Source organism: Ochotona curzoniae, unplaced genomic scaffold, assembly GCF_017591425.1.
Source record: "Ochotona curzoniae isolate NIBS_2020 unplaced genomic scaffold, NIBS_Ocur_1.0 scaffold_4701, whole genome shotgun sequence".
Taxonomy (NCBI): domain Eukaryota; kingdom Metazoa; phylum Chordata; class Mammalia; order Lagomorpha; family Ochotonidae; genus Ochotona; species Ochotona curzoniae.
The window spans coordinates 51,392,266-51,405,414 of record NW_024467122.1 but is presented as its reverse complement, the minus strand read 5'-3'; the positions used below and the strand labels follow the sequence as shown (position 1 = coordinate 51,405,414).

At 44.6% G+C, this 13,149-nt stretch overlaps 1 protein-coding gene across 21 annotated transcripts in view; it reads left to right on the top strand.

The window, feature by feature from the left end:
• The window catches only part of PPIP5K1 (diphosphoinositol pentakisphosphate kinase 1), a 50,331-nt gene that overhangs the window by 23,645 nt on the left and 13,537 nt on the right, over positions 1-13,149 (top strand). For 9 of the 21 annotated variants that reach the window (XM_040970212.1, XM_040970211.1, XM_040970204.1 and 6 more), the window contains 3 exons: positions 1,596-1,721; positions 2,428-2,490; positions 7,709-7,846. In XM_040970212.1, coding sequence (XP_040826146.1) covers positions 1,596-1,721; positions 2,428-2,490; positions 7,709-7,846 — 327 coding nt within the window. Of the gene's footprint in view, positions 1-1,595; positions 1,722-2,427; positions 2,491-7,708; positions 8,173-13,149 lie in introns of all 21 variants that reach the window. The other 12 variants (XM_040970215.1, XM_040970218.1, XM_040970216.1 and 9 more) reach the window with 3 other exon arrangements.

Below are 13,149 nucleotides of genomic sequence, written 5' to 3'. Positions count from 1 at the left end.
TAGAGCAGGATTATGAACATGGGATTGGTTGACAGATGGTGTTGGTAAAGTAGACCACCCTCTGAGATGATTTGAGGACTGGGCAGAGCAGATGGAATGGCTGTGCCAGGAAATTATTCAGCAGAGGAAGTACATGTAGAACAGAGCTTGGGGTGTTCTGGGATGCCACCAGTGAGTTTCGCTTCCCTGAAAGAAAGCAAATCTTTAAGTTACTGCAGAGGATAGAGGTCCTTAATTCTATGGTGGAAATCACTAGTCATGTGACCTTCTTGATTTATTTAGTGAGCCTAAATCCTGGGATGCCCTGAAACTGTGGTTCCTTCCTTGTCCCAAAGGAAACTAGTCTGCTTTCCACTCTGTCCATCTCCCCTGCAAATGTTAAGACCTATGCCAAACCAAAAGTCTTGGCTAAGGCAGCTTTAGAAATAGAGGGACAAATCCTAAGAGTCTGGGAGTTATTCATTCAGCCTGACCACACTGCCCTCTGGGCTGTTCTAGAAGAAGGGACCAAGGAGTCCTAGCCCTGCTCTAGAAGATCAGATATGAGGGGCAGTGACTGGCCTGATTTATTTCCGTCAGAGATTCTTTAAGTTTTATTTTCCCTTCACATTGATGATAGTGTTCTCTTTGCTTTCTTTGAACTTGTATGTGCGGGCATCTGGCTTTGATCATAGGAATTATAAGACACTGAATGGTTAGGAGCAGAAAAAACTCTTTCTCACTCTCTCCCTGTTTCCTGCTTTCCTTCTTAGTGGGTGCTCAGCACATGATGGCACATTGCACATATTATCACCGACTCTAAACATGTCTTTCAGTTTGTGTCCATCTTGACTTGAGAAATTACTGTTTCCTCCTATCCTCCCCCCTCCCCCTGGCTAACTGAATATACTTGATTCCCAGAGACAGGGGACCTGGATTATAAAGCCAGTTCCTAGCAAACTGTGTGACCTTGACCAAGGAGATCCCTTTTGGATCTCAGTTTCTTCATTGAGTAAAGTAAGGTTGAACTGGATGATCTCTGAGTCCCTACCAGTTTTAAATATGCACCAAGTCTGATACTCTCATTCTTGGGAAAGGTAACATGATGTGAAGGGAGGGAGAATATTGAATGACAAACCTAGGAAGAGTGGAGGGGTTCCAGCCGAGTGTTCAAAACTCAGCCACCTGATTCAATTATAGCTCTTTTTTCTCAAAACCATAAGGGGTATAATTGCTGGGTTTTTCAAGCCCTGGGTCAGTGTAAAGCGTGCTGAATTAAATCTCTATTGCTCTAAATTTAGTTTATGTGCTGCCAAAGCAAGTACTGAATTAAATACAGGGGTTCCAGAGGGGTCTAACTTTCCTTTTAGTATTTGTGAGAGCCACCTAGTGAGTGTAGACTATAGCTTTGAATGCTCTAATATGACTAACCTGTACTTGTAGTGGCCTCTTGTCTTTGCCATGTAAGCCTTTGGGAGCATCCAGCGTGGCTCCAGACAGTAGTGATAGTTTTGTGTGGTTTCGTGGAGTGGTTTGGAATAACTGTATATGCATTTTGAAGCTGTGTGTACTGTCTGCAGCTTTGTGTGGCTACTAACACGCTCCCGGCCTTGCAGGCTCACAGTGTACAGGGCTGTTCAGCACCACGGTGCTGGGTGGCTCCTCCAGCGCACCGAATCTTCAGGACTACGCTCGCAGCCATGGCAAAAAGCTACCGCCTGCCAGTTTGAAGCACCGAGATGGTATGTGGGTGGGTTTTGAGGGGGGCAGCTCTTGTCTTGACTTGTCTCCCAGCAAGGACATAGCTGCACAACTATTCATGCTTAAGAATGGTACTGACATTGGCCCAATGACCAGTTGTCTTCATCAATAATAGATGGGAGAAGGAACTGAGACCCCTTCCATCTTCCATTTGCATTCCCTCTTACCATATAAATACTACTTATTTATGCTTCTTCCCTGCATAATCTCCCACATACAGCCCCTGCTGCATTGATTAGTAGTCTTTCCTGGATCCTGGTCTATAGGGATAAGGACTGAGGAGGATGATCCATGGTTAGGAGCAATGCAATGATACCTTCATTAAAATACAGGAAATCATGTTCAGGCACAAGGAAATTACTCAGCTGAGCTAGAAAAGATGGTACAGAGAGAGACTGAGGGAAGAACTGAAAGTCACCCCGAAGACTTTATTTCCAAATGACCAGAAAGAAGACATGCTGCTGAAATTAGGATTTTTTGCGGGACCGTATTTGTGGTAGGGATAACATAAAAATTGCTGAGAGGTTACACCAAAGGAAGGAATTCAGTGTGGTAGTCAGGAACCTAAAGGGTGGGAATGGGAGCAGTTCATATAAACTAAAGTACAGAGTATATTTGCGGGCAAATTCCAGAGCACAGGGTGGGAACAGGGGTGGGTATAATCCCCATGATGTCTTTTCTCCCCAGAGCTCTTGTTTGTCCCGGCCGTAAAACGATTTTCTGTGTCGTTTGCAAAGCATCCGACTAACGGTACGTTTGCTTCTGACTCAACATCATTCCTCCTCACCATGTCACCTCCAGACTCTTAACCTCTGAGTGACACTGACTATACCTTTCCTTCCACTGTGTTGATGCCCTGCTGTCTCTGAGTGAGCCACTCTCTAAGTGTCCCTCCTGGGACACTTCCCTTGTGATAACCTTAGCCCTGGCTGCAGCCTGGCTGACCTATCTTTGTGGCAACTTGGGGTCTTACTTTCATAATCACCATCATCACCATGATGTCATTTTTGTCAGCATCACCACCAATGCATTGATTACATCTCTCCCTTTCTTATCACATGACTGCCAGGCTCTGTAGAGAGATGGTAATGGTTTCCCCCTTTTTAGGAAGAGAACGGTACTTCCAGGCTTATGTAATTTTGGTCTTTTTGGTTTTTCTCCAACCCTTTTGATGGGTTGGGTGACTAGTTTGTTCCTCTTTTGGAGTAATACAGCAGTTCCCAGTTCCCAAGCCTAATGTAAGGGTGCTGGTCTGGAGTATACAGTTTCCTATCTCTATTGCCATCTCCTGTCATTGTGTGTATTTTGTGTGACTCGTGCTCCTGACATCTGCTTTATGTTACTACTAACCTAGTGTCTAGACCTGAAAGCAAAAGGCCAGGTTGTTATGGGATTAAAAAAAGTAAGAAGTAGCTAGTAAAGGAAAAGATGAGTTTTTAAATGTGATTTCTACATGGCCCCACATAGAGGTTTGGAGAGTTGAGACACCTGCTAGGTTTTCTGGAGAGAGCTTAGGCATGAATAATACTTCAACAGTGTTGAAGAACTGAGTCTGCCCACATGAAGGTAGGAATGAACATTTGGAGATCTGTGTAAACCAAAGGCTGAAGTTTGGCAGTCTCCTCATAGGGTTTACCCTGTACTGAGGTTTTATCCTTTTGTTCTTAGTTTGCTGTCTCTATGTTGTATTTTGTCTTAGAGTAAGTCTGGTTTTGTTAGATATTGTTTTCTTCTGCCTTAAGATCTGAGACTCTGCAAAGGAGGTAACACTTGCCTCTCTTCCTGGCTAGAAGACTGCCCTCTGTTGATCCCCTGCTGCATAGTCAGTGGCAGTGTCTAGACTAGTTCGGTCAGGTCACACATCCCCACCAGATGTTCCTGAATTCTCTTGCTAGATCAACCAGTCAGTATATGCTTGGTTCTACCTCCCACGCTCCCATTTGTGTCTGGATCAGGAGTCCCCACTCAGAGACACATGGCTGTATCTACTCATTTAGCTTTAAGTTCTTCAGACCTTCATGGGCCACAGTCATCCCCAGAGTGGAACCCAATGCATCAACCCCAAGCCTCAGACTTAGAATTAGGATCCAAAGTATATTACCAGGATCTTGAGTCTTGAAACCTGAGTGAGGTCACATGTCTTCTAGTTTATTAAGAGTCTTAAGAGAAGACCCTGGTTTATAAAACAGCCTCAAACCTGTGTACCTTCAGTTCCCTGAAGCTTTAGTTAGCAGCCTCACCAGTTGAAGAAAAGATTTAATGCTACCAAAAGGAGTTGAGGACAAAAGATCTGAACATTTGAGGCACAGTGCAGGAAAACAAATTTCACGATCTACTCTAGCATCCTGCATATTTCCTCTGGGGTCTTCTGTCCTCTTGTTTTTATTGTACTTGAGAAACCAGAATCTGGGATCTACCAGCTGGCAAAAGGAGAAATGTGGAGCTATTGTATCTCTTGTTGAAGATTATCTAGATTGAATTTGGCTCACAGGACAATATGAGGGCTCTACCTCATAGCCATTACAGAGTAGATATTCTTTCTGCAATTGCTTATGATAGAATAGTCACAGCATAGTGTACCAACCTATAGTCCCATCGTCATCTCCTTCACATGCTTGCCTGGCTTTGAAACAGCATCAGGAAAGATGGGAACTGGCTTTGGAAAGGGAACAAGGCAATACTGCCTCTCTGTTTGGACAGAAGAGCAGCTCTGAGTTCATCCCACCCCTCTGCTCCTGATAAGTTTTTGTCATATACTGTAGCTACATCACAAAAGTATGGCCTGTTAATAAACTACACGTAAAATTCATCAAAGAGAACTGATGAAGGGGAAAAGAGACTGTGGTTTACCTTCAATCTGGAATGTCATACCGTGCACGTTGAATTTGTCAAGTGCGTTATCTTCTAGAGACCCACACTAGTGACCTGGTAAAGCTGGTACATTCACCAGACCAGCCTGGGTAAAGCTGAAACCTCTGCTGACATCTGAGCTAAAGTCTCTGGAAACTGTAGTCTCATGGATCACCCTCAGCTGCCTTTACCCTGCGTTCTCTGTACCAACATCCTATGCTCAAGTTCTTACCCATCTTCATGTCAGGTCTTATGAACCGCCTGTCTCTTCCCAAGATCTTTTCCTATTCCTACCATATTCCTCATCATATGCCATTCACTACTGTCAGCCTTGTGCAGCTGAATTGCATGCACCCACCAAGTTTACCCAGCAGCTGAAACGATGAGGGGTTCAGAATCAAAGCTGTCCCACTCCCTAGCTGAAGTGGCAAGAAAATATAGAAGTTGCTAACTTTTGACTCCTATGATGTATAAAGTGTCCTCCAAGTCGTGAGGTCTAGGCATACTTTTTAAAGAACCTATTTGGGATTTTAGAGATATATTTATTTGAAAGGCAGATTTATGAAGAGAGAAGGAAAGACAGAGTGATCTGTCCAGGTGGCTATAAATGGCTAGGGCTGGGTCAGTCCTGAGCCAGGAGGCTGGAGCTTCTTCTGGGTCTCCCATGTGGGTGCAGGGGTCTAATTGTGATGCTTTGCCAGGCACATCGCAGAGAGCTAGATTAGAATTGAAATAGCTGGTACTCCAACCAGATTCTGTATAGGATGCCAGCCCTGCAGGTGGAGGCTTAATGCACTATACCATGGCCCAGGCCCCCTGAACCTATTTGAACAAGAGCAAAATAAAGGAAACTGAGACAGGATTGGCATATTCACATATTGATTTCATTTTTTCATGCACAGCTTTAAGAGAATCCAGCAGCCATATGGCACCTGCCCTATTTGTAGCTGTCTCAGCAGCTCATCTAGAGTGCCTACCATGGACCTTCACAAGCCTTTTTAGCTTTGGATAATCTTGATACCTACCTCTATCAGGACCCTGTTCTTTGAATTTCCATCTCTGTCCTAACCTCACAAGTGCCCTTGTTTGGAAAGAAAGTAATAACAAGGGTTTGTCAAAGAATGATAAAGGATTCCGGATCCCTAATCAAGGCTCCCCGCCACAGAGCTGCCAGCTCACGCTTGTCCAGAATGATGCAAACACTGCCAATGCTCAGAGAGGAAGGGGAGGGCCCTGCTGTGTGACAGGGTCTCACCAGGCACTTCTTTTAGACTCACCATGTAACGGCTACACTCTTCCCTACAAGAGATGCCCAGTGATTCTCTCTGCTTCTCTTTTTGGATCTCAGTGGCCCTTACCTCCCAGTAACTTTGTTCCTGTCAGTGCCCCCCTCATTGTCTCTCCCTCTTCTTTCTCTTTATCTTTGTGCTTCCTGCCGTGATCCCCCCACACCCTCCAGAACTGCTGGATGACCAGCACCCTGTGGTCCGGTTGCTGCGCAGTTTTTCCTCTGATTGCCCAGGGTGCCGGCCAGTCTCCTTGGATGCCACGCTGGCGCATCATCTGCACCAGTGCTCCTACCACCTGCGCCTCTTCCGGAACTGGCTGCGCTCAGGCCAGGATGACCCCGAGTGCCTCTACGGTACCCCTTGCCACCAAGCTGGCTGCTGCCACTACCCTGGCTGGGATTGATTGCTTTGCTTATTGCACTTCTGGCAAAAGAGCCCACCTATCCCTTTCTCCTATTTGCCCTAAGGTGATATGACTTGCGTTTAGTTGCTTGTATGTGTTTTGGGCCCAGATTGCCTGGTAGCTATAGCCTTGGCTGCTCATCCCTCTTTGATTCTATTGTCTCACAGCCTCCTGAAGTTCCTCCATTCCCCAGTTCTATTCAGTATAGGAATAATCTCTTGCCTTGGAATCTGTCCTTACCTCTAACTGTCCGCTAGCACCATCTTCAAATCCTGACATTTTACTAGACACTCTGAGGAACAAGAGACTGTGCCTCTCCTGCCCTCTTGCTGCACAATTACTTGGGGAAAATTGAGGCACAGAGACCTCAGTTGAATCCTTGTGGCAAACAAGGGCTAGAGGTGATAAGATGGCCAAATACAATCCTTTTGAGTTATGGATTATAGTCATTGATAAACAGGGGACTAAATCTTACATAGATGTTGCTGTCTTGCCCACTCCAACCCTATTAAGGAGATGTAGAGGATGTATACTAAAGACTGAGAACTGATAAGTGATAGAAATAAATGCTTCTTGATCCTCCAATGTGATTATTTTTTCCAGCGGTAGTTCCTGGGAGTAGGGTAACACATGTAGTTTTTATCCTTGACCTTACTCACACTGATACACCCTACACTGTAATTGTTGGGTTGAGATCAGAGATTCAATATTTATTACAACAAATAAAATTTGCCTTATTTTCCTGATGTAGTGCCAGCTATCCTTGCAAGCCTGGGACCTTCTAATAGATAAGAAGGGAAGAGCTTTGATGTGTAGGAAATGGCCAAGAAAGAGCTTCCATCCCCCTGCCTGTTCATGCATGTGATTTTCCTGGGCTGAGCTTCATATGTATTGCATGCCTTCCAGTTTGCATCCAAGTACTCTAGTCTTTCTACACACATTCTAAATTTGCATGAACCCCTCAGATTCCATGTCCTCCCTCCTTAATCTGGTTCTCTTTTTCATGACACCTGAAGTCTGCCATTTTTTCCCAGCTCCATGAGTCCCCACCCCCACCACCTCATGTTAGATGTCCAGTGTCACCCTTTACTTCTGGATCCTTGTTTTATTCCCCAAGAAAGTACAAGAGCAGTGTTGATTCTTACCCTCCTGGGACTCTGTTGATTTTTTTCCCCAGAGGACCTTGCAGTCTCTTCATAGGATGAGAGGTGATTAGATTCACCCAGAGGCCTTAACTGGTAGACTTTTTAGAAGATCAAAAGATGAGAGAAAACAGACTTCCCTAGTGGTTGTATACAATTCCCTCTTCTGAAAATCTTGGATACCCCCTACTCCTAATGACTCTTAGGGACTCTTCATACTTCTTGGCCAGACATGGTATATCTGGCAAGAATAATGTTGACTTTGCCCATCTCTTTCCTAATAGGATTTGAAGGCTGCTCCATGGTGCCAACCATCTACCCACTGGAAACTCTGCATAATGCACTTTCCCTGCGTCAAGTGAGTGAGTTTTTGAGTAGAGTCTGCCAACGCCACACAGATGCCCAGGCACAGGTGTCAGCAGGTATGGAAACTACTTTAATTTTGTATGCCTACCTCTGCTCCCACTCCCATGCATCCCTGAACATGAGAAAGTAATAACGTATAAAGGTGGTTAGGAGTGGGAATTCCCTCTAGATGTTAAGATGTTCAGTTCTGACTTCAGCTCTTGATTCCAGTTTCCTGGAGGCAGCAGTCATGTCCCCAAGTTACTGGGCTCCTGCCTGCCATGTGAGCAACCTGGGTTGTGTTATCAGCTGTTCTTCCAACTCCAGTCATTAACAGGCAATTGGGAAGTAAACCTGCAGATGGGAACTAGCATGCTGCTTCTCTCTCGTCTCTCTTTTTCAAGTAAATTCTTATAAATATTTATTTTCATTTTATTTGAAAAGCAGATAAATTGTGTGTATATGTAAGACACACAGAAGGAGAGAATCTCTTCTATGTTGGCTTAACTTCCCAAATAACTCCAACAGCTAGGCTTGGGCCTGGCCAAAGGTAGGAGACTAGAACCGAATCCAGGTGTCCCATGTAAGTGGCAGGAAACCAACTGCTTGTGCAATCATCTGTGGCCTGCCAAGGTGCAAATCAGCAAGAAGCTGGAATTGAAAGTAGAGTCAGGACTCAGATCAGGACTAAGGTCAGATCTCAAACTGGAAACAAGTGGCATATAGGCATCTCTGGTGGGGTCTTAACTGCTGTGTCAAATGCCCACCCCGTCAAATAATTTTTTTCAGTTTATAAAAATAATGGTGCTGAGCTCAGAACCCCAACCATGAAGAGACTATCTCAGCCAATAGACTCTGAATAGGTTTCATTGCGATTGGAACGGCAAGTTTGGCAACAATCCAGAACTGATGAACTATCAAAACTGCTTGAGCAGGAACCTCGGAGCATGCCTCACGTTGGGGATCTGGGATGGGTGGAAGGCTGGGTGGGGCTTTTCCCTTTGTTTCTCCCCTGACTCCCAGATACAGGGGGAAAATGATGATATTAGTATGGAAACAATGGTATTACCCACTTTTACCCTGTAGCCCTTGACCCTTTGTACCCTAATCAACTAAGTAAGATTATTAAAAAATAATTTAAAAAATAAAATAAAAAAATAATTAATGGGGCCAAAGTGATGGCTAAAATGCCTAAAACTCCTCGTGCAAGCACCAGCCTCCCATGAGGGTGCTGGTTCCTATCCTGGCTGCTCCACTTCTCTTCCAGCTCCCTACTTAAGGCCTGAGAATTCAGTGGACCCTGGGACCCTGTATGCACGTGGGAGACCCAGAGGAAACTCCTGGCTTCAGATCAGCTCAGCTCTGGCCATTGTGGCCATTTGGGGGAGTGAACCAGCGAATGGAAGATTTTTCTCTCTGTCTTTCCTTCTCTCTGGAAATCTGTCTTTCCAATAAAAATTAATGAAAATCTCTAGCACAAACAAACAACAAGAAGAATTAGTATTGGTGGGCATCTAAATAGCTAGCTTACTGCATATGGATCGGAGATCTAAATGTAAAGAATCCATGTGGGTAGACTGCTCCAACGACTTGTTCCTTTCAGAAATTCCAAAACATCAGACAAAAACTGTCAGATCATCTCCGTCAGAAAGAAGCAACCTAAAAATGGCAGGAAAGCTTTATAGCACTTTTATTTGTCCCTTCCCCAATTCTCTACTCCCTACTTCAACTTAGTGGAGGTCTTTGTTTATTTCAGATTTATTTATTTATTTGCAAGACAGTATACAAGAGAGAAATATCTTCTCTCTGCTGGTTTGTTTCCCCAATAGCTGCAACAGGCAGATCTACATATGATTTGGACCACATTTAAGCCAGGAGCCAGGAACTCCATCTGCATCTCTCACATGGGACCTAAGTACTTAGGTCATCCTCTCCTGCTTTCCAAGTTATATTAGCAGGAAGTTGATTTAGAAGTAGAGCAGCTGAGCCTGGGACATGCACTCTGATACTGGATGCTGGTTTCAAAAGCAGTTGCTTATTGTGCTGCACCACTGTGCTGTCCCCATTGGTAGTGATCTTGAAGATGTCTGCCCATGTTCTCAGTGTGGGATGTTGGTCCCGTCCCTGGTTCTAGAAGAAGCAAGGAAAACCTTATTCTCAAAGAATTGTGTTTATTTCTAACCTGTCAGTGGATTGTCTAAAGGACTGACTTAGGCACTACCTTTGTTCTGCCTAACTTGGGACTTATTCAGGGTAGAAAAGTTTATATGCAGAAAATTATATATGCATTCCTTAAGTGTTCAATGCCTGGGACCTGTGATGTGGCACAGTAGATAAAGCCACCTTCTGTTGATTTAAGTCCTAGCTGCCCCACTTCTAATCTAGTTTCCTGCTAATGTACTTGGGAAAGCAGTGGAAGATTGCCCATGTGCTTGGGCCCCAAGACCCCTGTGGGAGACCCAGAGGAAGCTCCTGGCTTTTGCTGACCCAGTTCTGACCTAGTTCTAGCCATTACAGACATTTTTGGAGTGAACCCAGTGGATGGAAAATCTCTGTCTCTCCCTCTCTGTGTAATTCCGTCTTTCCAATAAATAAAACTTTTATTAAAAGTTCAGTTCCCACTGCTGTATGAGGCAGGAAAATGTAGATGAGGCAAATAAAAGATGTACATAAACTATAAGACAAAAATCTAAGGGGGAAAGTTTCTTTAGAAAAGTAGAGAATTCAGGGACTGACACTATGGCCTATCATGTTAAACCCTCTGCCTGTGGTGCTGGCATCCAATATGGGTGCCAATGTGAGTCCCAGCTGCTCCGCTTCCTATTCAGCTCCCTGCTGATGTGCCTGAGAAAGCAGTGGAGGATGGCCTCAAGTGCTGCACTCAGGTAGGAGACCCAAAAGAAACTCTTGGCTGCTGGCTTCAGACCAGCCCAGCTCCAGCTGTTGTAGCCATTTGGGGGATAAACCAGAAGATGAAAGGTGTCTCTCTCTTTTTCTGCTTCTCTCTCTATAACTCTGCCTTTCTACTAAAAATTAATAAAGTTTTTAAAAAAAGAAAATCAGAAAATTCAATGACATTAACTTAGACTGGGAAACTTAGCATCTCATATACATGCCATGGGAAGGATACATGCACAAAAAAGACCTAATGAGATCCTAAGTTTTCACTTCTGACTGAACTCTGAATTCAGGAAGAGCAGGAAATGAAGGCAAGGGGAGAGTTGTAAATGGTCTGGTTACATAAATGAGTTGCTCAGCATGGAACCAGTTCACAACACTCAAAGAGCTTTCCTTTAATTCCTTTTAAAAAACTATTTGTTTATTTTTATTTGAAAGGCAGATTTACAAAGAGGAAAGGCAGAGAGAAATCTTCCATCTGTCAGTTCATCTCCTAAATAACTGCAAAGACTAGAGCTAGGTCAGTCTGAAGCCAGGAACGTCATCAGTTCTCCCACGTAGATGCAGGGGTCCAATTCTGTCACTCTCCCAGGTGCATTAGCAGGGAGCTGGGTTAGAAGTGGAGCATCTGGTATTAGAACTGGCACCCATATGGAATGCTGGTGCCCTAGGCACAGGAATAGCTTACTAAACCTGCCCACACTTTCATTTTTTCTCTTCCTTTATTGGTTCCTGACATTCAAGGAAATCTTTGTCAAAATACAAAATGAGTGCAAGTTAAAGGACCAGAGGCATCAGAGACTACACATGACAAAGAACATAGACTCCAAAAAATAGCCTATATTGGGCTTGGTGCAGTGGCCTAGTGATTGAGGTCCTCGCATTGAATGCACTGGGATTCCATGTGGGTGCCATTTCTAGTCCCAGCAGCTCCACTTCCCATCCAGCTCCCTGCTTGTGGCCTGGGAAAGCAGTCAAGGACAGCCCAATGCCTGGGACCATGCACCTGTTTGGGAGACCTGGAGAAAGTTCCTGGCTCCTGGCTTCGGATCGGTGCAGCACCAGCTGTTGCAGTCACTTGTGGAATGAATCAAGGGACCTTCAAGCAAACCAGAATATGCTTAAAGAAAGTGTATTTGGGGCCTGGTGTGATGACGTAGTGGTTAAAGTCCTAACCTTGCATGCTCTGGGATCTCGTATGGTGCCAGTTCTAGTCCCAGTGGCCCTGCTTCCCATCTAGCTCCCTGCTTGTGGCCTGGGACAACCCAAAGCCTTGGAACCCTGCACCCACGTGGGAAAGCTGGAAGAGCTCCTGGCTCTTGGCTTCAGATTGGCTCAGCTCTAGCGGTTGCAGCCGCTTGGGGAGTGAATCCTCAGACGGAAGATCTTTCTCTCTGTTTCTCCTCCCCTCTTTGTATCTGCCTTTCCAATAAAAATAAATAAATCTTTTTAAAAAAAATCTTTCTTAAAAAAAAATAGAAAGTGTATTTGAAGAAGAAAGGGCTAAAAACTTCTTAAATTTGACAAAATATCTGAGTCCAGATGTTAATATAGCTCAACTAATTCCAATAAGGATAAATCCAAAGAGAGCCACACGGAGACACCTTAGGGTCAGATTGTCAAAGGACAGTCTTGATTGCAGCAAGCGAGAAGCAATCTGCCACATGCAAGGTAACAGCAGGTTTCTCTTTGTAAATCCTGGAGGCCAGCAGGCAGCAGCACAAGACATGTTTACAATGCTAACATAAAAAACAAGTAACAGAAAAATCAACTAACAGAAACAACTAAAAAATTAAAACAACCAAACAACTAAAAAGACAACTAACAGAAAAATGAAGTAAGAATTCTGTACTTGCTGAATGGTTCAAAAAATGAAGGAGACATTAAGACATTTCCTGCATTTTAAAAAGTTCACACTTTTCACTTTGAAAATGTTCTACCAAACTGTGATACTGAAATCAAGGTAACACTGCCTACCACGGGCCCCGGACTGCGCACCAGGCAGGGTACCCTACCGACCACATGGGTGCAGGGGTCTAAAGACCTGGGCCACCTTTCACCATTTTTTTTTTAAGATTTATTTATTTTACTGCAAAGTCAGATGTACAGAGAGGGGGAGAGACAGAGAGGAAAATCTTCCTTCTGAGGATTCGCTCCCCAAGTGACCAGAACGGCTGATGCTGCGCCAATCTGAAACCAGGAGCCAGGAACTTCCTCCAGGTATCTCATGCGGGTGCAGGGTCCCAAGGCATTGGGCTGTCCTTGACTGCTTTCCCAGGCCAAAAGCAGGGAGCTGGATGGGAAGCTGGGTGAGAAGTGGAGCTGCTGAAATTAGAACAGGCATCCATATGGGATCCTGGTGCATTCAAGGCGAGGACTTTAACTGCTATACCACCACGCCAGGCCCATCACCAATTTTCTAGGTACGTTAACAGGAGCTAGATCAGAAGTGGAGTAGCTGGAACTAAAACCTATGCCCATA